General features: G+C 58.4%; 1 protein-coding gene across 1 annotated transcript in view; it reads left to right on the top strand.

Moving 5' to 3' along the window:
* LOC141472286 (solute carrier family 2, facilitated glucose transporter member 9-like) overlaps nt 1-6233 on the top strand; it is a 10434-nt gene extending 4201 nt beyond the window's left edge. Inside the window, exons 4-13 of the mRNA XM_074159200.1 lie at nt 105-265; nt 346-470; nt 724-869; nt 952-1084; nt 1434-1621; nt 1751-1861; nt 3058-3159; nt 3777-3852; nt 5634-5761; nt 5994-6233. Of these exons, the coding sequence (XP_074015301.1) occupies nt 105-265; nt 346-470; nt 724-869; nt 952-1084; nt 1434-1621; nt 1751-1861; nt 3058-3159; nt 3777-3852; nt 5634-5761; nt 5994-6233 (1410 nt within the window). The remainder of the gene's footprint in view (nt 1-104; nt 266-345; nt 471-723; nt 870-951; nt 1085-1433; nt 1622-1750; nt 1862-3057; nt 3160-3776; nt 3853-5633; nt 5762-5993) is intronic.
* The last annotated feature ends 17786 nt before the right edge of the window (nt 6234-24019 follow it).

Genomic DNA, 24019 nt, shown 5'->3' with positions numbered 1-24019 from the left:
GCATCACCTGCAATGCTATTCAACCCACGGTACTTTTCCCTGTGGGGCTTCTCTTCCCCTTTCTCCCAATGCATTTGGTGCCCACGTGTCTCTCTGCCCCACAGCACATAAAGGCTTTCTACAACGCCACGTGGTCCCAGCGGTACGGGCACGGGCTGGCCTCCGGCCCCCTGACCCTCCTCTACTCCCTGACTGTCTCCATCTTTGCCCTGGGTGGGCTGGTGGGCTCCTTGCTGGTGGGGGTGCTGGTGGAGCGGTACGGCAGGTAAGGGGGTGGCACGGGACAGGGTGGCTGAGGGTTGGGATGGGGCCAGAGGGGCTGCCCTGCTGCTTGTGTCCTGCTAGGAACGGCACGCTGAGCCGCAGTGCTCTCCTCGTCCTCCTGGCCGGCGGCTTCATGGGCTTCAGCCGGGGGCTGGGGTCCCCCGAGATGGTGATCATTGGTCGCTCCATCACAGGGCTCCACTCAGGTAGGAGGTGCACGGGCCCTTCCTCATGACTTGGTCCCTTACAGCCCATTCCCAGGGGGATGGAGAAGGTTTCATATCCCCCATGGTCACAGGCTCTGCCGTGGGGGTCTCCATGGGGCAGACAGGGCCACCTCCCTGGTCATGGGTGCCCACTGTGGATGGTGTTGGGCATGGGAGGAGATGCACTGAGGGTGTGGCTGGGCACCCACCTCCTGGCTGCCTCTCCCATCCTGGTCGTCTCTGTTGCCCCCAGGTATCTGTCTCAGCGTGGTGCCCCTCTACTTGGGAGAAATTGCCCCCAAGAACCTGCGGGGTTTCCTGGGCCTCATGCCCAGCATCTTCATCTGCCTGGGGGTTTTCTTTGCGCAGGTGCTGGGCCTCCCGGAGCTGCTGGGTGAGGTGAGCACAATACCCCAGCCCATGCGAGCTCTGGACCCTGCTTTGTCCTTCCTGTGACATGTCCCTTTTCGACTTCTCTCAGGACAGGTTCTGGCCTCTTTTCCTGTCGGTGGTGGTTGTTCCCGCCTCCCTCCAGCTCCTGCTGCTGCACTGCTTCCCCGAGAGCCCGCGGTACCTGCTGATAGAGAGGAACGACATCTGCGGAGCCACTGCGGGTGAGGGGGTGTCCTGGGGTGGGAACTGGCTCCAGGAGGTGCTGGGTCCTTGTCCAAGGTCTCCTGAGACCAAGGTGCATCCTCACAGCACCCTTCCACACCCAGACCTGACAGCTCACCGTAGTCCTTATGGTTCAGCCCTTCGATCCCACCCAGTTGCGCCGTAGCATTTCCAGGGCGCCCATCACCATGGTGTCAGGCATCTCTGTGGGTCCTATGGATGCTCAGCCCCTGGGGTTTGGGCAGGTCCCCTGGGGAGGCTGAGCCGAGCCCCTGCCCTGTGCCATACCTATGAGCACCCACCCTGTGCCGGGGAGATGTGTGCCTGCGACCTCTGCTCTCCCCACAGCGCTGCACCGGTTCCTGGGGACACCTGACGTGCAGGATGTGATCGGGGAGATGAAGGAGGAGCAGCGGTCGCTCTCCTCCGTGGAGATGGTCTCCGTCTGGCAGTTGCTGCGGGACCGCTCTGTCCGCTGGCAAACCCTCTCGGTGGTGGTGGTGAACGCTGGCATGCAGCTCTCGGGGATCGACGCTGTAAGCCATGCGGGGTCCTCGCCCCAGGACCTGGCTCTGCAGAGGCTGAGCTGAGACCTGGCAACTCATTTCACCCATTTGCCCCGTGGCTCTGTCCCCCTGGCTCATGCTATGTCCCCTCCTCGGCAGATCTGGTTTTACACCAACACCATCTTTGAGAACGCTGGGATCCCCGTGTCCCAGATCCCCTACACCACCGTGGGTACCGGCGCCATTGAAGTTGTCGCGGGGCTGATTGGGGTGAGTGACGGACAGACGGATGGATGCAGTCCCTCGGTGCCAGAGCTGTGTCCCCAGCTCCCAGCACCATCAAACAGAGGGTGCTGGGTGGACCCCAGATGCCGTCCATGCCACAGCACAGCCCCTTTTCTGGGGGGCAGAGGGTTTGGCAGGAAAATGGTGCGAGGAGATGGGATGAGAAGGGTTGAATTTGTTGGGTCGCATCTAGGAGGAGTTGGAGAACCTTGGGGTGGGTGGGTAGAAGGGAGGTTGGGGAGAGACGCCAGGCAAGGAGCAGGCTAGGGGTGATGGAAGGGGCTAAGCAGTTCTTTCTGGCTCCTAATTTCATGGTCGCTCTGTCAGCAGAGCCACATGTCCCCATCTGCCCCCCCGCCCCAGCTAAGCACTGGCCTGGCCCTGGGCTACCATCCCTGGCCCCCCCAGCCAGGCCTCATTTAGCTGGAGAGTTAGCACTGGGCCAGGCAGATTTATGGCCCTCGTCCCATCTGCGGGTGTCACCCGGGGCCAGCCCGAGCCACTCGGCACTAAATCTGCTCCCTGACAATTAGAGAGATGGATTGGGGGGGTGGCTTCTCCTAGAAAACCAGGGCTGACTGGGGGGGCTGCTCCCCAAGGCTCAGCCCAAGGCAGAGTGGGGCCCTCGGTCACCCCCCCTGCCCCTCCGAAGGGTGTCCCCTTCTCCCCTGCCCTGGCCGTGGGGCCACCCCAGCCCCCGGCAGCCGCCCGGCGTGCAGCCGGATTGCTCGGGAGCAGCCCCGCAAACGGCCCCCGACGGATGTGCCGAGATTGGTTATAAAATTACAGGCATTTGTTCTGCTGTCAATACCCTGCCTGCTCCAGCCGCCGCCGCGCCGCCTGCCTGCGCCCGGCCTCCTCTGCCCCGCAAACAGCCCATGCCCAGCCCAGCACCCCCGCTCCCCGCTGGTGCAAGTGGGGCCACCCCAGCCAGCCCCGACCCTGTGCCCTAACAGGGCTCTGCGGGACCCCACCGCCTCCTGGTGCAAGCTCACCCCGGGGTTCCTGGCTCTTCCCGTGCCCCTGCCCCAACCCTGGAGCTCTGAGCTGGGGCTGCCCCCAACCCCCAGATGCCACTGGGAGCATCCCTCCCACCTTCAGCTGGATCTGGGGTTCAGGGAATGCCGCCGTCCTGGTGGGGAGCTCCCCACCGCCCCGTCAATCTCTGCTCTCCCTCGCAGTGCTTCACCATCGAGAAGCTGGGCCGGCGGCCCCTCATCATCACTGGCTTCTGCGCCATGGGTCTCTGCTCGGCTGGCATCACCCTCTCCCTGCTGCTGCAGGTAGGGTCTGGCCACCGCCACCCCCCTGGGCCACTGCCACGGCCGGGGCTGGAGCCTGAGGTGCATTAACGAGGGCTGGGTGAGAAGGGGATGGGTATCGCCCCAGGGGAGGGAGCCTGCGTGGGAACGAGAGGTGAGCTGGCTTTTCCAAGCAATGTTTTCCCTTCAAAGTTAAAGGGAAGGAAATTTCAGAGCTAAGAACAACAACAACAAAAAAAAAAAAGAAACCCCAAATCTAAGTGAGAAAAATCCTGCCACTTCTGGTAAATTTCCCGCAGAAATAGTTGTCCCCAGGGAGGTGGCTGTGAAATGCCAGGAGGGGTGGAAAGGTCTGCAGGCTCCTTCCTCTGCTGCCTGCGCCCGGGGGATGCTCCTGCAGCTCTGGGGATGTCTCAACATCACAAGTGGCTGAGCTTCACCAAGGCTGACGCTCACCAGCTTTGCCCTAAACCACCCATTGCTTGTCTGCATCTCCCCCATGTGTCCTGCATGGCCACTGCCCCCAAGGACCACCGCTGAGCCAAGGGGCAGGCGTGAAGCCCATTCCTGGGGACGCTGGGCGTGAAGTTCGGGGCCACCACCCCAGCAGCATCCCCCAGCCCCGTGTCCCCTCGCAGACTGCCCTGCCCTGGATGCGCTACGTCAGTGTCGTCTGCGTGGTCGGCATCATCGCCGGCTTCTGCATGGGACCAGGTGGGTCTGGGGCCGGAGGGAGCAGGGGGCGATGGGGTGGGAATGGGGGTCCCGGAGAAGCAGGGAGCAGCCAGATCTGCAGGCTGGAGGCAGGACTGGTGTCTTGGCCCCTTCCTCATGGCCAAACTCTGGTTTATCATGCGTCACCCCATGAGTGATCCTGCCACAAGCCCCTCCAGCACCATATGTCCCCAAGGAACACTCCACCTCCTCCTCCTCTTCCCCACTCCTGGGCCAAGCCGGGAGGAAGCCCTGGTAGCCTTCCCCAGACCTCTCTGGAGGTGTCACCTGCTCCCGTCACAGGGTGGCTGGTGCATAGAATCATTCAGGTTGGAAAAAGACCCTTGGGATCATCGAGTCCAACCATCAATCCTACTCTACAAAGTTCTCCTCTACACCATATCCCCCAACACCACATCTAAGCGACTCTTAAACACATTCAGAGATGGTGACTCAACCCCCTCCCTGGGCAGCCTGTTCCAGTGTCTGACCACTCTTTCTGTGAAGAATTTTTTCCTAATGTTTAGTCTAAACCTACCCTGTTGCAGCTTGAAGCCGTTCCCTCTTGTTCTTGATCCTGCCCCTAACCAAGCCCTGGTGTGAGAACGAGCTTGAACAGCAAAGAGTGACACCTGGACTGCTTTACCCCGTTGATGTATTAGCAGAGCTGTTAACAGATCTATAATTCATCTTCAGCCCAGACTTTATTCACTGTAATTACATCTTTAATTAGGATTTTAATGGCTCATTGTTCACAAACAATGATGAATAGGAGTTTTAAAACCAAAAAAAATATATATCTATTCCTGGCGAGCTGTGAGTAAGAGTCCATTAGGGGTTCTGCTCGTCCTTCACTTAGTGACGGGTTTGTTTTGGTTTGTCTTTTCCATTGGAGCACCTCTTATAAAGAGGTCCCAGTCAGCCCTGTCCCAGGCAGTAGGACCCAACCCGTGTCACCATGTCAAATACAGTCTGCTGCCAGATCCCTCTGTGCCCTGGGATGTGTGCTGGACCTCGGATCCTGCCCTCCAGCAAAGGGACAGTCCTGGGACCCAGGGCTGCCAGCTCAGTGGCACATGGCAGGAGGAGCTAAGTCCTTCCAAGAGAAGTAGCTACAGCCCTTGTCCAGTTCTTAGTAGCCATGTTGGCTTGGGCAATCATCTTCAATCATTCTGGGTTATATTCACAGCACAACTTGGGAAAAGCCAATTGGTAAATGGCATTTCTGTGTCCTGTGGGAAATTCTGATGCTCAGAAATGTGGTTGCTGCTTTCCTGTCCAAATCAGCCACAGAGTCCAAGCCTTCAGCTGCTCGATAGAAGGAAATTTGCTGAACCATTTTGATCAAGGGAGGCTGGAAAGGGCATTAAGCACCAGAACCATGTTCTCTATGCCTGTGATCAGCATTTAGGCAAATTATTGCAAAATAAGGATCCGGATGACGTATTCCACCTTGATTTTGACTCAGTCTGAAACTTTCCAATCAAGTAATTTGTGAAATTGGTCTCAGCACCCAGCAAGGGGCAACTGTGGTATGCCAGGGGGGACATCACCCACCCACAGATCTGGGTCCCAAAGGGAGACCAAGGGCAGGACACTGGTCCACCCATCCCTGTGCTCCCCGTCTCCTCCAGCCCTCCCAACACCACCACTTTGATCTGTGGGTCCTGCTGGGCTCCAGCCCTGTGGCTGCTGGGCTGAGACAGGCAGAACATGTTGACCCTAGGTGTGCCTGAGGCAGCCAGTCCCCCGTACCCTTCACCTGTCCCTTTGCTCTGCAGCCGGCGTCCCCTTCCTGATGACAGCCGAGCTCTTCATGCAGTCGCACCGCCCAGCCGCCTACATTGTGGGGGGGTCCCTCAACTGGCTTTGCAACTTCACCATCGGCTTCATCTTCCCCTTCTTGCAGGTACCAGTCCAGAGGGGCCAGGGGAGGAGGAGGGGATGGACACATCCCTGCAGCTCCCCCAGGACAGGGTGCCAAGCCAGGCTTAACCCCGGAGATGTTCATGCTCCTGGCTTGGCTCAATGCTGGCCGGAGCCAGCCCAGGGAAGGGTGACGGGAGGGGACACTGCCTCGTGCCATGCCCAGCTTGGGAGTGCCTGGTTCTGCCCCATCCCTGCTCTCTTCTTGTCCCCAGATGTCAGCTGGTGCCTTTTGCTACCTGGTTTTCTGTGGCATCTGCCTGCTCGTGGCCCTGTACATCTACCTCATCATCCCCGAGACCAAGAACAAAACCTTCATGGAGATCAGCCACATCTTTGCCACCCGCCGCTCCTTCCTCTCCCTCCCAGCCCACCTCATTGGGATGATGAAGCTTGATGGCTACGGGGCCTTGGAGAGCAGCTCCCTGGAGGGCTCGGGCTCCAGCCTGCCATGACCTACTGCTCGCCTCCTAGTGTGGGACCCCCGCCCCGAGTGGGCTGTGGGGGACAGGAGTGGTGGAGGACGCTTGGGGCTGACCAGGGGAGTGAGGGCCAGTTTGCTCAGACTTGGTCAGCTCAGCGTCTCCTAGGACATCCCACCACACCGCGGCCAGGATGAGATTTGATGATGTGCCGTCACCTCCATGCTAGAAGAGTTGCCTTCCCAGAGACATGGGGTTCTCCTGGGGGCAGGGGGTTCACGTTGCTCCTGGGCACATGGACTTGCCAGGAGCTGCCTGCACAAGGTGTTTAATAAAGAGTGTTGCCTCCAGAGCTAGTGTCTGGGAAGCGCAACCTGGGGTGGCAGCAAGCTGGAGCACGCTGGTACGGGTGGGTACTTCCCCAGTGCCAGGAGCAGTGGGGAGCAGCGGGATGGGATGGGAGGCTTGTCCTCCTCCCCACTGTGCCAGGATGGGACGGTCAGAGTCACCTCACGCTTCCTAGGAGATGGTCAGGTTGGCTCCTGGGCTCTTGCATCTCACTCCGCCTTGATCAGGCAAACACAGGCTGAGTTGCAGAAAGGCCGTGGAGCAGCTCAGAGCTGGGGGTGACCATCCAGCCACCATGCCCCTTCTCAGCCTGCTGGAAGCCCCACATGCTGGCCCTGCAGAGAGTGCTCCCGTGGGACCCCTGCACCCTCCCAAACTCTGCTGAGGACAAAGGGGTCCCGGGTGCACTCACACCCCCTTGCTGCACCCCATGAATTGCTGTCACCCTGGGGTGCTTTCCAAGCATGACCTCTCCCATGTCTCTGCCCTAGATCATGTGGTGGGAGCTAGCCTGTTTCCTGGGATTGCCATGGGCACAGCACTCCCATGGCCCAGGAACACCATGGGGCTGGGGCTTCCCAGGCCAGCAGACCCTCGGGGAGCTGCCATTTGCAGGGAAACCACAACAGCAGGAGGTAAAAGCTGGGTGGTGGCTGCATAGCCAAAACCCTCTAGTGCCAACACAGACACGATTGATTTTTGTTGCAGATAATTTAGCCCACTTTTTTTCTAGCTCCCCACTCCGCGATGGGCCCCACGACTGGCACGTTTGGTGCTTGTGGTCACGGGTTTGTGTGTTGGGCTCCAGCCCATGTGAGGAGCTCACCCTTTCTGCGTCACTTGGCAAAGCCTCGGGGTGCCTCTAGGGGTGGCTGGGTGGGTGCTGGTCCCATGGGGACAGGGACTGGGCCATACTGGGTCCCTCAGTCCCAGCCCCTCCATCCTCAGCAGCTGGCTTGGGGCTGTCCTGCAGCTCGAGCTGTTTAAGGGACATCAGTCAAAGCAGGGGTCATGGCTCCACAGCATCAGCCACTTCCCGCTCCCTCTCCCTCCCGACTCGGCTGCTCTCGGCAGCAGAACAGAGCGGTAAATATGTGCAGCATTACATATGTATAATGGAGTGTAAATAACCCCAAAAAGTGCATTGTAAATAGACTCCAAGTTTATCCTTTATTAATGAGGCACTGAGTGCCCTGCTGTTTTAGAGCAGCGAGACTTTCATAATATCAAAACCTAAATTACACTTGTGTCTCTCATTCCCAGCAAACGACAGCATCATTTCAGGCCTCTTTGCCACTTGTATTTATTTATTCTGGTATTTATTTCTCTCTCCCACCCAGCATGCGGGGCAGCTTGAAAGATGCCCCCTGCCCTCTGTGTGGGATTCAATGGCTCCCCTGGGAGCAGCCCCCCCCCCCCCCCATCCCAGGGTCCTGGCATGGCTGAGGACCCAGAGTGTTGCCTTATGGCCAAGGACTGCTCTGTGCTGGCTGGTGAGGTGGAGCAGACCCAGGAAACATGGGGTCGGGCCCCATTTCTGCCAGGGCATCAGACACCACCAGAGCCAGAATTCCCCTCTTTCCAAGGACTGGAGGTCACTGGCAAAATCCTATGGTGCCTGTTGGGTGTGTTTGCTCTTGAGGACCCTTGTGAGGGTACATGTCTGTCCTCCTTCCATCAGGACCTGGAAGGGTGGGAGCAAGGACACTAACTTCTCATCAGCGTTTTCTTTAGGATATTTGGGCAGGATCTCTGTTTGGAGCTGTCAGCCCAAGCTGCCCCCCTGCAATGGGTCTGGTACTCTTGCAAAAGCAGGATTTGGGAGACATTCGCAGCAGCTCCACTGCAGGCTTCTTGGGAAGAATATGGCTGGATGGGCTCCAAGCTGTTTTCCCATGTCCAAAGCAGCTCTCTGGATTCAGCCCTCAGGTTCTGCTTGGTGAGGGTAAGGCTGTATCCTCTAACAGTGTCCAAACAGGCCTTGAAAGATAGGAGAGATTGCAAAGAAGAGTCGAAGAAATGGCTTTGATGTCTGGAAATTCTCCTGATCCTCTTAGGGTTTGCAGAAACGAAGATGAAGGTGACTTTCTCCAAATGCGTAAGTGCCTTGTCATAATGTACCCAAAGCTAAAGGGTGAGTTTAAGTATTGAGGTGTACACGTGGAGGGCTGGAGGTCACCCCAGCCAAACTAGAAGTTTGGGAAAGAAGGCCCCTAGTTTGAACTCTCCAGATACTTTGAAATAGGTTCCTCAAGGAAAGGGTGATGACCCATCACTGGGTATCTCCAGATCCTGCAGAGAGGCTCTACCTTGAGGGTGTCTGGCTCAAGGTGAATGGTCATAGACTGACTGGGAAGCTGGACACACCTTGGTGTCCCTGTGCCAGCACCAGAGGCTGGTGAGGCACCAAGTGTCCCCAGGCGGTGGCCAGACAAGCCAAGGAGAATTCATGCCCTGTCATTGTTCATGATCCCTATGGCTCCACCAGGGATGGGCTCCTGGGGGATGGATCCTGCTAATAACAGGGACCCACTAAGCCTCTGAGGCAGAAACATTCCTGCACTGGTTTCACCAGGTGCCATAACAGCGAACTGTCCCTGCCACCTCAACAGCCCTCGGTCCCCTAAAATCTCACCCGACTGCAGACGCTCCATCAGGGACCAGTTTTGAGTGGGATGCGGTTCCTGCGTGCTCTAAGCAGGATGAAAATCCTGCTCCTGCCTCCTGCGTGGAGAAAGGAGAGCTGGCGCAGCACCCCTCTGCCCTGTGGAGGTGGGGGCAGGATTGGTCCCTACCTTGTCTTACCGATGGAGGAGAGGCTCCAGGGCTCAGCAGCTCTGTAAGGGGGCTTGCTGCTCCATGGTACCCAAAACTGCACTGCAGCCTCATGCCCTGGCTTTGAGGACCCCAAAGCAACTCAAGGTGCTGCGGTGGAGGGCTGAGCCCCCGGCACAACCCCTCCCGGGCTGGGCTGGCTTTGGTCCGGGTGGGTTCGTGCATGCTTTCCTCAGCCATGCTTCCAGTGCAGCCACAGGAGGAGGCTGCTGGACACAGGGAGCACAGCCTGGGGGAAGGTCAGTTTGCAAACAACCCCTGTGTCTGCAGCCCGGGCCTGGGACGTGTTCAGGGCCATTTAAAGCAGGCAAAACCTGATGGAGGAGCCAGCGTGGCTCCGTCATCGGTCCTCTCTGGTTGCTCCCCAGGAGCCAGGAGAACCCCGTTGTGGGGCTGCACGGCAACAAGGATGTGGTGCATCTGGCACAGCACATCACAGGGAGCAGCCCACGCTGATGGGCAGCTGACACCCCCCACCCCCCCCTCCCAAAGCTCAACACCGGTACTCACAGGGGGTCTGAGACTGCAAGATGTGACACACACACACATCTCCCAGGGCCCACACTGGGGCACTCCACGTCCCCCCCTAGTCACAGCCTTGCGTGCAAACACACCTTCAATAAAAATATGGAAGGGCAAAAGGGAGGTGAACCTCTTCCCTTTGGATACAGGGTTTGTCCTGCCCAAGCCCCTCTGCCCTCCCACCCCCCAGAGTTAAAGAGGCTGTACTTTGGGGTTGGCAAAGCTTAAAGTGACAGTGCCTGGGGTGGTTCGGGAGATGGGCATAGAAGGGAAGAGGAGAAAGTAACAAAGGAAGAGAATATGGCAAATGATGGAGCAAGGAGCTGGGACCACCCTTTCTCCACCACCGGCCCGGCCAGCCCCGGACCCACGGGCACTGTTCATGGTAATAACTGCCAGGACACAAGAGACCCAGAAAACAAAGGCTGCACCCCCAAAATCAGGAACATCCCCCCCAGATTAGTAGTTTTGGGATGCAGTGAGAGGGTCTTGGCAGAGTCTTGGGGAATCTTCTGCCTGGGACAGGTGATTTCAGCCAGGAATGGGTCCTCTTGGTGCTTTCTCTTGGTTTTGCTTTGCATAGTGGTGGCAGAAGACACCACCACCACCACCCCACCCCCCCATCCAGGGAAGGGGATGAGGACAGGGCGGTGGCAGTGTGCCCCTTCCAGGTACCACAGCCTCATGCACACCCTGGCGCTATGGTGAATCTGGCTTCCTCCTGGCTGAAAGTTATCCCACAGCAGGGTCTCCCCGGGCTGAGCCCGCAGCTCTCATCGCCTTGAACTGCAGAGCTGGCTCCAGTCGAGCCTGTATTTCACATGGGTTCCGGTCAAGTGCCTTTCTGCAGGTAAAAACCCTAAAATGGGTGATTTTTTTTTTACTGTGTTCTGGGTAACAGGCACTCAGCTGAAACCCAGCCCTTCAGAGGGGTGGAGAAGAGTGATTTGTTTCTTTTAAAAGCCTAAAATACTTCCTCGGCATCAACCAGACCCCCTCAAACTCTTAAAAAAAAATAGAAAATGAACGATTTAAGAGCATATTTGGGGAAAAAAAAAAAAAAAAAAAGATGTTTGTTACCCTATAGAAAAAAATAATAATTCTGTATTAATGCCAACAGGTCCATGCACAGAGCTCTGTGGGAGCAGATCTCGGGGCTGGGGCTGGTCAGGGTGCGGGTGCCTGGCATTGGGGTGAGCCAGGTGCGGGTGCCTGGCATCAGGGTGGCCGAGGAGAGGGTGCCTGGCACTGGGGTGCCTGAGGCGATGGTGCCTGGCACTGGGGTGGCCCAGGTGAGAGTGCCCAACATGGGGGTGGCCGACACGAGGGTGCCCGGCGGAGGGTGCGCACCAGCAGATGGCACTCCCAGAATTTATTGCTACAGCAAGCTGCCTCTCGGAGAGCAGTCATGTAGGAGATGTCCTATTATATGGGCAGTTGACTTTAATAGTCATTGTGTGCTTAAAGCACAGCAAAACAACAGTGGGAAAAAAAAAAAAAAAAAAATCCCCACTCCACTTGGATGGCCCTTTTCCCCCCAGCCCTGCTAGTCTATTTGTACAGTAAATTAAAAATATGAATCACTTCTCTCTACTGCCTCCCCAAACACTCATCCTGTCAGGCTCTGTGTTGTCTTCATTTGTATTACCTTAATTTAATGTTAATTATGTTCTTCATTTACAAAGAACAAGCATTTACACTCCCTGTCTGGGGATTTTCCACGCTCGCGGTCTCCACAGACTGGGAGGCGAAGGGGAGCGGCGGAGGCAGCGGCGCTGGGGAGGGGACTGTTAGCACGGCTGCGGGAATGGGGGGGGAGCGGGGATGCCACCCCCTGAATGAACTGGTAATGATGAGCGCTATTGCCTTTCGATTTATGAAACCGTATCGCTGCCTGGGCTTAAATTCCCCCTAATAAATCCTTTTTAAAAGGTCCTCGGCCAATGGAAGGCAGTGATTTATGGCGGGGAGCTGAGGCGGAGGGAGGGTTTGGTGGCAGGGTTTGCTGCTGGGGGTCTGGGGACCCGGCCAGGGATGCCATGGGGCTTGGAGCCCGGCCACCACCAGGCAGCCCTGAGAGAGCTTCCCAGACACCTTTTCCCTGAGATCTGCAGGCTTGTTGGATGCTATCGATGACGGGATGACTTGCAACCACAGTGTGGCTGAGGACCACAAGTCCCCGCCCCGTGCCTCAGTTTCCCCATCAGCACCTGGAGATAATTACCCCCTTCCCAGCTTTCCCCATCCCAGAATTCCCAACCTGGGTGACAGCCCCAGGCACCGGCCAGGGAGCCAAACTTTTGGGTCTACAAACAGAAATGACTTGGGAAGGGGGTGAGGGTGGTGTGCATGTATGTCTGTGTGTGTGTGTGTGTTTGTGCATGAGTGTGAGTCCATGTGCCCACACAGAAAGGGCCCAGGTCTCTAAAAAAAACCCACACACCTTCCCCCAAACCTGACTCTCCCCTGTGTCTGGAACAAGGAAGAACGGAAAAGAAGAAGAAAAAGAAGAGTGATGAAACAAAGCGCTGGGAGCCTTCCTGGGTCGTAGGACACGTGTGACCCTCCTCACAGCCTGCCCCTGCCTGTCCCCTGGGCTGGGGGACGTGGGGGGGTGAAGGCTCTGGGGGTGAAGGGGTGAAGGGTGTGCAGTCACCTGCACAAACCTTTGTGCCCCCCCCACCTTCCGCACTAAGCAGGGTTTGAGCGCTGCCCACAGCTGCCCGCTCCCTGCCACCGCTCCGTCCTCAGGCACCAGGTCAGGAACATGAGGGAACTGGGTGACCCGTGGGTTGGATTTGGGCGGAGGAAGAAGTGTTTTGGATCCCATTTCTGGACCCATCCCCACCCCTTGCATCAAAGCTCCTGGAGTCACATTTTTGCAGCGCAAATCAGGGTTCTACCAGGGCACCGTGGAAGGGCAATGGGCAGAGCCGGCTGAGAGGCATCCACGCCAAAATTCTCCCAAACACCCTAAAAGCTAAAAAACAAACCAAAACAAACCCACCCCAACAACCACTCAAACCTTCCTCTTCTGTATGATCAAAGGGATCCCAGAAAAGCGCAGAAAACAGACTCCTCCGTCCCCAAAAACCCAGGGTGTCACAAACCCCCCACTGCCCACCCACACCCCTCCCCATCACCACCACCTTGTTTCCATGGCAACAGCCCAATATGATGGGGTGAGGGCCTGAGCCCCCCGGCTGTCCAGCTGGCCCCAGGGCCTGGGGCAGGTTCCTCCCTGGCTGCATGAGGTGGCGGAGGGGGCCACCATGGGTTTGGCCCTCCGGACTTCTCCCACCCCTTGCAGTGGGTTTGCACCCTCCTGGGACAAACACATGGCCACAACCCCCCCACCACCCCTCCACCCATACCCACCTCCCCTAATCTTAACCCCAGCCCACCCCACACCCCACTTCTACCCTCTCCCAGCCACAGGGACACCCCACTGCGAGGTCACCTTCCCCCCAGCCCATCCTGCTGCCATGCCAGGCTGAGGCCGCGCACTTCGTGACACAAGTGGCTCAAGTGCACCCCACAGGACAAACCCCCTCAAGGTGCAAGGTGGGTGTGTGTGTGTGTGTGTTTGCGCGTGTGACTGTCTCCATCGTCCTCCGCCGGCCGCCCGCGCCCTCCCCACGTGCTCTCCCTTATTAACAATGACCTTTCCACCGCGCTCGCCGCCGATTCCCCAGTCCCAAATATCTCTTAAATGGGTTTCAGGAGCTGATGCGCGCTCCGTTAAAAGGCCACCGCATCGCACCCGCGCCGCCCCGCGTCCCCCCGCTCCACAGCCCCCCCCCACCCCCCCCACCCCGTCCCCACGCAGCGCCACCCGCACACACACGCTCACGCTAACATTTTAATTAATGACAACGGCTTTTTTTTTTTTCTTTTTTTTTTTTTTTCCCCCCTCCCCTCATAAGCACTTTAATGTGTGTTCGCAGCCCGGCTGATCCCCACAGCCATGGAAATATTAGGTTGACGGATGTGGTCTGTCGCCAGTGCTCCCTCAACGGGTCTGCCTGTCAGCTCGCCGATGATGACATTAACACGGGAAGAAAGTGATGACAAATGCCCGTTATCAGGGAACGAGGCCTGTGACAAATCGCACGGCGCCTCGCGAGCAGCCCCATTACGCTGTAATAAAAAAAGATGGATGGCTCAGCGCACCGGGGCCCCGCGCTAATGCGATTTCGCCTGGTCTCTCCGGGTTCTAATTAAGGCAGAAAACGGAGAACGAACAGGAGTCCCCGGTGCCCGCCCCACCATCCCCCCCCTTCAAACACCCTGCGGCGATGGGCGCTCACCCTCAGGGATGGTGCCCTTCTGGCCATCACGGTACCCCAGCCCCCCCCGGGGAGAGGGGTCCTGGGGGGAGGATGCAGAGAGATGAGAGGTGCAGACGCTGGGGGGGGGGTGTCTTGCATTAGAGGCGGAGGGCTGGGGGACAACCCCCCAACCTGTGTCTGCCCATCCCACTTTTGCCAGGTGGGCTCACGGCTCCTCCATCCAAGGCGAAGGGAGAAGTGGGGGGGGGGGACACACACACGGCCACTGTCAAGCACGTCACTGGCAGACAAATGTCACCTCCACCATCTGCTGCAGCGTGCGAGGCGAGGGGGGGAGCGCTGCGTGGCGGAGAGGCGCCGGGACAGTGTCACCCCAGGAGGAGGCTCAGCCACTGCGGAGCAGAGACGCTGATACCGGCCACCAGGTCCTGTGGGGACAGAACGACAGGGGCAGGCAGCCATCGGGGGGTTGACCAGTGCATGAAGGTGGGGGGGGGGTGGGGGGATGGGGGTGCCTGGGATGCTCGTGGGAAGCAGTGACTTGCTTTGGAATGGGGTTGGGGGAAGGCAGCTGTGGGGAAGGTGTGCCAGACCCCCCCCCCTCCCCAGGGGACACGGCCGCCTGTACTCACTGAGCACACCGATGGCTGTGCCCTTGATGGCAAGGGGATGGCCCCAGCTGCCAGTGAGGGTGGGAGAGGGCCACATCCAGCACCCGCTGGGGAAAAGGAGCTGTGAGCCCCCCGCCACGGGGTACACAGTGAGGAGGAGCACCCACAGCCCCAGGATGCAGGTGCTTCCCCTGACGGATCCCGCACCTCCCTGATGCCACCCACCCGCTGCAGCTGGGTGTCCCCACAACCACCTACCTGCCTGCACACCCCTCGCCCTCTCCCAGCACCCTGGCAAGGAGGTAGGTCCTGTCTCTGTCCCCACCTCTGCCCACCCCACGTCCTTGTCACCCTTGCACAGGGGTGTAGGAGAAGGAGATGTGCAAGTGGCGACTCGTTCTCCATCATCTCCACAGAGACCTGAAGAGCATCCACAGACGTGGTGAGACTTATGGGCTGTAGATACCCCCACCAGCACCTTCAGTCCAGGCGCCGAGAGAGGAGCAGTTGCACGGCCATCAGGGTCCCTCTGCGTGGCTGGATCCATCCCTGCTGGCACCTTGCAGATATGGTGAGAGGCCACACCGGTGGGGGTTTTTCCATCTTCTCCGTGTGCGAGAAAGGTCTGGGCAGCCCCCAGCCCTCACCAGACCTGACGTGGGTGATGCCAAGGGACTTTGCACCCCGCAGGGCAGCCTGGAGCAGCATCTCCTGCTGCGGCTTATGGCCGGATCCAGCGTGTGTTATTTATCTTGTGCCAGGCAATCTGTAGGCTCAGACTCTCCATTTCTTTTGCTTTGTTTTGTGCAGCCCCACAGCTCCGGGCAGGGCACAGGGGTGGCACGGGGACCTGCAAGGGGATGTCACTGTCCTTGTGCGATGGAGGAGGAGGCTGGGATGAAGGCTGCTCCTTGCCCAGGCACCATGTGTCCTGCTCTTGAAAGTTCCTCTTCTTTTCAGCACAGAGTTGGCTTTCTTCCGGGGGGATTTGTGAATGATCCCTGTCATGTCCCAGGGAATTTATTGGTCATTTCAGGGAGTTTTTTAAAGCTCCCATTTATTTACAGCTCCCCATGCCCCTTCCGTCTGCCCAAGCCTTCAAGGGGGGGGGTTGACAAACTTGAAATATTGCTGGAGCAAAACTGATCCCAAACGGCAACCACTTTCAGTGGGAGCATGCCAGCCCTAGTAAAAGCTGCTAATCTGGAGCTGGACTCACCTATCCGTACTCATCAACATCCCAGATCTAATTTTAGGCCTGTTCACAGTGAGAGCTGAGCAATGTCCTCCAACAGCTGCCTCTGAATGAAGCTCTCAGCCTCTGGTGCTGTCTGGCAGCATAGATTTAACCTGCTCTTCTGGGCCATGGAAATTATTTCAAACAAATCACCTTTGCTGAGAGCCAGCTGGGAATGCACCGAGCTCCTGCTTCTGCAGCAGGTTCAGACCAGAGGACATGCTTCCCCAGCTGGGCTGAGCTTTGGAGGCTGCCCTCGGGTCCGTCAGTGGCCAACACTCAAGGATGGTGCAAGCCACAAGCTGCTATTGCCTGAATCTAGCTTAGCCCTAAGGAGGACCCTAAAAAAACCCAAAAAACCTACTCCCATAATGTTGCAAAGTGACCTGCAGTGGGGTCATGTGAAGAACGTGATGAATCTCTCGGGGAGGGGTTTCTGGCAAGGATGCAACCTTTCACTGCAGCCTCCTTGGATGAGAAACAGGGAGCAGGAATGTGTGTTGTCAGTTGGAAAGCACAAGTCAGGCTGGACACCAGCGGACCCCACAGTTTGCAAACAGTAGCAGGAAGCCTTGTGGGACCACGACAGACCCATTGCACCTGTGGGATGGCCAGGCAGTGACAGGAGAGGCTCGCAGAGCCCTGTGTGCCCAGCCGAGGGGGTGGCAGCTGGTACACCCCAGTCCTTGGCAACACAGTCCACTGGAAACCAGCCCTTCCCAGCGCAGGCAAGCAGGCAGATACTGCTCTCCGGGGAAAAGCCCTAGTGTCTTACGTGGATGTGGTTTGCCAGCTCCCCATCCCTCCCCAGCAGAGAGCAAAGGGTGTCAGCATGGCTGTGGCAGACACACAGCATCACCCTGAAATTTGGGCAAGAGCAGTGTGGTGTTTAACTCCAGTCAAGAGCAGCACAAATATTTGCCAAAACCCGGCCCTGGCTCTGTCTCAGAGGTGATGTTCAGGGAGAGGTTTGTGCAGACATCCCGTGGGGACACAGGCTTTACCCCAGGGACTGTCTCAGCCTCAGGACCCTGCACTGTCCCTGGGATCACCCTGTGGGTGAGTCCCCAGCCAGACCAGCACATGCTGTGTGGAAAATGGGCATGTTTAGTTTGGAGAAGGGGAGGCTGAGGGGGGACCTCATTGCCCTCTACAACTCCCTGAAAGGAGGGTGTAGAGAGGTGGGTGTTGGCCTCTTCTCCCAAGGGAATAATGACAGGACCAGAGGAAATGGTCTGAAGTCGTGGCAGGGGAGGTTTAGATTAGATATTAGGAAGAATGACTTTACTGAGAGAGTGGTCAGGCACCTGGCACAGCCTGCCCAGGGAGGTGGTGGAGTCGCCATCCCTGGAAGTATTTAAGAAACGTGTAGACGTGGCACCTGAGGGCATGCTCTAGTGCCCGAGATTGTTGGGTTGTGTCTGTTTGTGGGTGGGTGTGGGGTGGGGTTGTGGGTGTCTGTTTTGTGTGGGTTTTGTTTTTGGTGTTTGTTTGTGGGGATTTTTTTGTTTGTTTTTTTGTGGTTGGACTCGATGATCTCAAAGGTCCCTTCCAACCAAGAAGATCCTGTGATTCTGTAATTCTGTGAAAATACACCGCAGAGAGAGCTCCTCCCAGCAAAATAAAACCAAATCAGGAGACTGGGCAAGGGGTGGGAGCCCTCCAAGCAATGGGACCATGGTCAGGTTTTTCCCAGTTTCTCCTCCTCTGCCTGGGCAAAGCTGGGCTCCCACTGGGGCAGGGAAATCCCAGCCTGGGGAGCATAGATGACATCAGCCATGGCAGTGCCATCCGTGGGGGAGACACTCGGGTCCTGCCCAAGCGCAGGACATCAAGGGAACCATTGTGTTGTGCCAAACCTCCCGCACAGCTTCAGGAGTCAACAACCTTGTTTTTCTTCTGCTCTTGTCATTTTTCCAAATCTTCTCCCTTATCACCAGATAGTGAGGAGCTCTCAGGGTGTGGTCAGGAGCGGGGCAGGTGTTTTTTTATACTGTCCCCAAGGGCTCCCTCAACTGACTCAGGCCACCTAGACTGGCAGGTCAGGCTGGCATCATCCCAGGATGAGGAGCAGCTGCTTGGTGGGTACACAAATATCAAGGTTTACAGCCATGCTGAGGTCCCACCTCAGCAGTTGCTGTAGGCAGGGACTGGGGTGGCAGTTGAAACAGGTGTCCCCCAAAGCTCAGCTCCCATAGTCTGGCCATGTTGGTGGGCTGGTTATCCAGTCCAGCCAGGAAAGCAAACAGGGCCTATTGCCAAAACACCTGGAGAGCATGTCATGATGGGGCTGAGTGACACAGGGCCCATGTAGACTGCATGGGGGTCTGGGACCTGGAGGAACATGTGTCCTAAGGTGGGGAGGAGGAGGAGTATAACCCCCACAGGAGATTTCTGCACCCCAGAGCTCATGGATCATGGAGATGGGGGCAACAGACCAAGGGGGATGCTTCAGGCCACCAACCGTGGCATCACACTCTGCTGTACCTGTGCCAGGTCATCCTGGTCCCTCATCCCAGCAAGGCTGGGCCAGGCAGGGGCTGGGCTCAGATTCCTGGTGCCCTCCCTGGCTCTGCTGTTAATCTTCATGAAGCCATCAGTCTGTGGGTGCCTCAGTTTCCCCCCAACATGGAGCCACCCTTCCAGGCCTGATGCTGCAGGACCCCCCCTGCAGGTAAACAGGAGGAGAGCATGGTCAGGGGGAGCCCTCAGGAAAGGGGACAGGGACAGGGACAGGGTGGAGGGGGACAGGCCAGGAGCTACATCTGCTCCAGCCCTGCTGCCCCTGGCTCTGTGTAGCTGTGCCATTGCAACCAGAGCCTCAACAGTGTCCGTCCATCCGTCTGTCCGTTTCCCCCCCGCCCCCCGCCGCGTCCCCCCACCAGCCACTTCACTTTCGCTGTAGCTCTACTGACCTGCCATTAGTTATAATGCCTGAGCCAAAGCAGGAGGTCAGCACAGGCTGGCCCAGACATAAATCAGCTCCCTATGGGCAAGGAGACTGGGGGACGGCAGTGACAGGCACCCACCACATGCCACAGGACCCCCCCTCAGCCCTGGGATGCTCCCCAGGGATGGAGGCTTTACCCCACCTCCCTCACATCCAGATCAGGCTCCCCGTGGACCACGCTGTCCCCCCAGCAGGTCCTCAGGCTGTTGGGAAGCACTGTGCCACCCATCCCAGCTGGTTACAGAGGTGACAAGGGACACGAGCCAGCCAGAGAGAAGCTGCCCACAATGAAGCAGGAGGGCTGAGCCCCGAAAAGCCTAGAGAGGGGACGGAGGATGAGCTCAGGAGGTGTCCACAGCAGGGTTGGGTGCCCATAGGGGTGACGTGTCTGGAGCCGGGTCAGAGGGGTGGCAGCACGGAGCTGAGGGGACAGTCTGCAGGCGGGGACATCTCCCGCTGCCCAGCTGGGGGAGGCCTGGGTGGAGAGGGGGGGTGTTTCCCCCCAACATGGGGCTGGCTGAGCAGAGGCCCGGCTGCCTGCAGCCTGCCCGTTGCTGCCGATCCCCAGTCCTCCAGCTCCCTCTGCTGCCTGCCAGGACGGCGGCTACCCGAGCCCACCGCATCGGGGCTGGACCAGCCGGGGAGCAGCTTCTCAGCCACCCAGGGTCCCCAGTGAGGTCCTCACCCACAGGCGACAAGGCGGCTGCACCAGCATCCCCACCACCACCCCGGTCCGCTGACCCGGAGAAGGGGTGCGGGCAGGGGGTGGTCCTGGCACGCTGCGGGGGACATGGGGCATCCAGCCCTGAGCAGCCCCCTGTGCGGCTGGGGAGCCCGGTGGGTGGTTGCAGACCCCGGAGACCCCAAGGAGGAACAGACCACAGCGAGAGCTTAGCCTCAGTACTAGACACCTGAGACTGCCCGCAGGGACTGCAGCTCTGAAGTCCAGGCGTTTGTAAACCGCTCCTTACAGCTCAGGTGATTTCTTTTTTTTTTTCTCCGGGTAGACACGTGTGTCCGTGCACACACGCTGCAAGTGTCAGGAGCTGCAGAGCAGCCAGTCTATTTCTTTTTAAAACTTGACATAAGCAGGTAAATTATCCCCAAGTAACGCATTTACCATGAGAGAGGAAATGTCGGCGCTGCCACCGGAGCAGGAGCGCCTGCCTCCCGTTCCCGGCAGTGACGGGGAGCCTGAGTTATGGCCCTGTTGGAGAGACAGCAGGTTTGTAAATGCCTCTGTTTGTGCTGTTTTCCAGCCCAACCAGAGCCCATTGATCACCGGGGCAGGAGTAAAGCCAGTGAAGAGAAGCAGGAGCAGGAAAGGTGGAGGCACGTGGCCGGAGCCGTCCACGGGACTGGTGCATCCTCGTGGGATGCACGGCCATGCCGTGCCAGGAGCTGGGCGCATGCAGGATGCTCGGACCTGATCTCCCTTGGGACCTCTGTGTCCTTTCCCCACTGGGAGATCCCTGGTCCGAGGACACAACCTGCATCTTTCACCCCTCAAACAAGCTGGTTGGTCTGGATGCAGACAGCAGACCAGGACCTTGTGGCACAACAGGGGAAGGTCCCTGTGCCAGGGTGGTGCAAGCAGGGAGCCTTACGGCACATACATTTGGTGTGAAATGAGGTTGGTTTGGGGGTGAGGACTACGCCTTTGTTTGGCCATATCTCACAGCCACTAGATGCTACCAAGCCTCCTCGGAAACTGGGATGCTGCCCGCACACAGTGAAAACCAGACCCTCAGGAGCAAACAGCCTCAGCAAATTCAAGGAGGGGAAACTGAGGCACAGAGCAGCAGTGTAGCAAGCGGAGATGTCCTGGGTATGATCCAGGGCCTGAGTACTGGACCCTTTTACAACCTCAATAAACATACAAACTGTTTTGAGTGAATTTTTCACCCCAGAGACAGGCAAAGGAAGGGCTGTTTGCCCAGTGTTTGAGCGGAACCTGAGCAGTCCGGGGACTCGCATCCCCTGTTCTGCAGCAGCATCCCAGCTGCTCACACGTGCACCAAGCATGGAGGAAGCATCTCAGCACCATGGGACATGGCAGACATGGGGGTCATGTTGGATCCCCAAAAGCCATTCCTTACAGCGAGCGGGGGTGCACAGATAGTCCAGGCACTGGAACTGCCCCATAAGAGCTGGTGTGCTTTAGGCACATGGTTGCTGCCCCCACCGCGAAGCTCTCACCCTCTCTGTGAGCCCTGCGGAGCTGGGATGCCGCACGCAAAGGTTGGGGATGGCTAAGGGTCTGTGTCAGATCAGGACACTCAGCTCATGAGATCCTACCTGCAAGGCACAGGCAGGTTGTTTCCCATAGCCCAGGTAGGGAAATTGAGGCGGGGAGGGGGGCTGCTGGGACACAGGGGACAGGGGAAGGTGGGAGTGGGTCTGTCCTGGCTGCACCATCCCTGCTAAGCCATAGGGAAAGTCACTTGTCTACCAGAGTGTGAGGCCCCTGTGCAGACCGTCCCCATGGGATGGGGGTCAGCATCATCCTTGGCTGCGAGGACGATCCTGGAGTGCCCAAGAGGGTACTGGCTGCTGGCTTTGCTCTTCCAGGCACAGGCTCATGCAGACCACCAGCTCCTGCTGTGGCCTCCACCACGGGACATGGCACAGGGTCCTGCCACAAACCCATGCCACGTTCCCATCAGCCCTGCCATCACCCGGCTGGATCCTCCTCCAGCCAGAGACCGGCGGTGCTGGAAACAGAGACTGCGATGCTGAGCATCAGTGCTGGGACCTGGCACATCCCCTCCTGCATCCCTCACTCCTGCTGCCCACCAGCTGCCCAGGCAGGGCTCTTGCTCTGCGTCCACTGGCCCTGGGGATGCCCCGCAGGGAGCTCTGCCCCCCCAGCCTGCACCCCAGCAGCCCTTCTCTCACGCTCCACGCCGTGCCGACGTCGCCCTGGCCATCAATAGCGCTTGGTTAATTAATTTGATGGGAACAGCAGGGACCACACTTTGCATTTAGTGAACTTCCGAGAACTTCCAACCTCATCTTCATAATTGGCCTCATAAATTTGAGGAAAGAGAGAAATCAGCAAAGCCAGAGGAGCGCGGGAGGCGGGAGAGGCCCCACACGCAGGAGGGCGGGCGAGCGCGTGAGAAGTGACTCTATTTGGTGTCCTTATTTAATTTTATTGCAAAGATCCATCTTCGCCCGCCCCCTCCCTGCCTAGCCCTCTCTCTCCCGCTCTCCCTGCTGGGTTCACCTAATCATGATAAATTCATATTCATTTCCCTGCCTGCTCCGGCGGGGGGAGCAGCTCCCTTACATTCGCCCGGCCGTGCTGCCATTAGCAAATACTCCTGAATATGGAGTGCCGGCCTTAGAAGCCAAACCACCCGCTCTTGCACCCCTTTTCCTCAGCCCCGGCACCCTCCCGTCCCTGCACGAGGATAAGGGTGATGGCTAAGGATGGGTGTCCTCCCCAGAGGGTAGGGAGCAGGGTGAGAAGAGCTGCCCAACACTCAGCGCTGCAGTGACTTCACCCAGGCTTTTTCTTCCTTTTTCCCTGGGGGGCAGAGAGATTCCTGATGGGAATTGCCTGAACCCCTGGTCTGGGCCCACCCTGGGGGTGCAGGGCTCTGCAGCAGGAGCTGAGCACCCATCCCAGCTCCCCGACATTCCATTCAGTCTTTTAGTGCTGCTGCGTTTGGGTTTATTTTTAATTTTCAGGATGATCAGACGCACAGCCGGGGAGGGCGGGAAGGGGGGGCGCTGGGGAGGGGGAATAGCCAAAGCCCCTTCCTGGGAAGCAGGAACCAGGCAACACCTCATTAGAGATGCCTAAATCCGTCTTTGCTCACCCTGCCTGCACCTCTCCTGGGGGCTCAGCACCCACCTCCTCCCAGGCACCCTGGGAGCCCCATCCCTTGTACCTTCTTCTCAAGTGTGGCACCTCAGGGTTTAGAAGAGGCAGCAGCTGCTGGGGTGAGGGGGTGGCCAGGTCCTGCCCTGCTGCAAGGGCCAGAGAGGGGTCTCAGAGGAGCACGTTGCCTCAGGGGATGCCAGGCCGGAGTTAGCCCCTGACTTGGCATCTGCAAGTGTCTGGAAGGATGGAGGGCAGGATTGGGGGCACAAAGAAGGAGACTGTCCCTTCAGCATCTCTGTTCCCTCCATCCAGGGAAGGAGGGACTGTCCAGCTCAGGGCTGGCACTGGGCAGCACATTCCAGCCCCTCATGTTTGTCCTCTTGCACCAGGATGAGGGGGAAGCAGGAGCCTTCAGCATCCAGAAATGTCATCCCCAGCTGCTCTGGACAAACTCTTTGTCGTTCTCCTTCACCTCCTGCCCCTTTGCATCCACCGCAGCTGCACCCAGGGAAGATGACCCCCATTCATCCTTGGCCAACCTGGCTGCAGCTGGCCACAGGAGGGCCCTCTGCTCCCTCCAAAACTCACGGGCAGGGATTTGAGGGGTGGGAGGGGACAAAGAGACATCAGGCCCCTTCCCTCACAGAGCAGGGGACTGGCAGGACACCTCCCTCAGCAGCCTCCCCATGGCACATACGCGCCAGGGCCACCCTCACCGCCATTTCCCGAGGGGCTGGGCAAACAATCCTGCTCCTGAGCAGCCCCCGCTACACACATCCCCACGGCTGGCCTCCCTCCCGAGTAAAAGAAGCACAAACAGCAGGGCCAGGGCTTTGATGTGCTGCTGCAGCACCCCTTTGGCACCAGGGTGTGAATCGTGACCCCGGAGCAGGGGGTGACAAAGGGCAAGGAGCGAGAGGCCAGCAGTGCCACCTCTCCCCCACCTCCAGTGATGTCCCCAGCATGTGGCCCTGACGAGAGGGGCAGCCCCAGCCCTCTGGGAACAGCTCGTCCCGGCATCCGGAGCTGGAGGCAAACCTGTGTTCATCAAGGGACCGGGGTGAGCAGCCCCAGACTCCGCTCCCTGCCCCAGCCCAGGCAGAAATAGTCCTGTGTCCGGGGCTGCCAGCCATAAGGCTCTAGGAAAAACCCTCCATCCCACCTCCCTTTGGGTCAGGACTATCCCCAGCCC

Source organism: Numenius arquata, chromosome 15, assembly GCF_964106895.1.
Source record: "Numenius arquata chromosome 15, bNumArq3.hap1.1, whole genome shotgun sequence".
NCBI lineage: Eukaryota > Metazoa > Chordata > Aves > Charadriiformes > Scolopacidae > Numenius > Numenius arquata.
The sequence above is the reverse complement of the archived record's forward strand: the minus strand, read 5'-3'. Positions and strand labels throughout refer to the sequence as shown.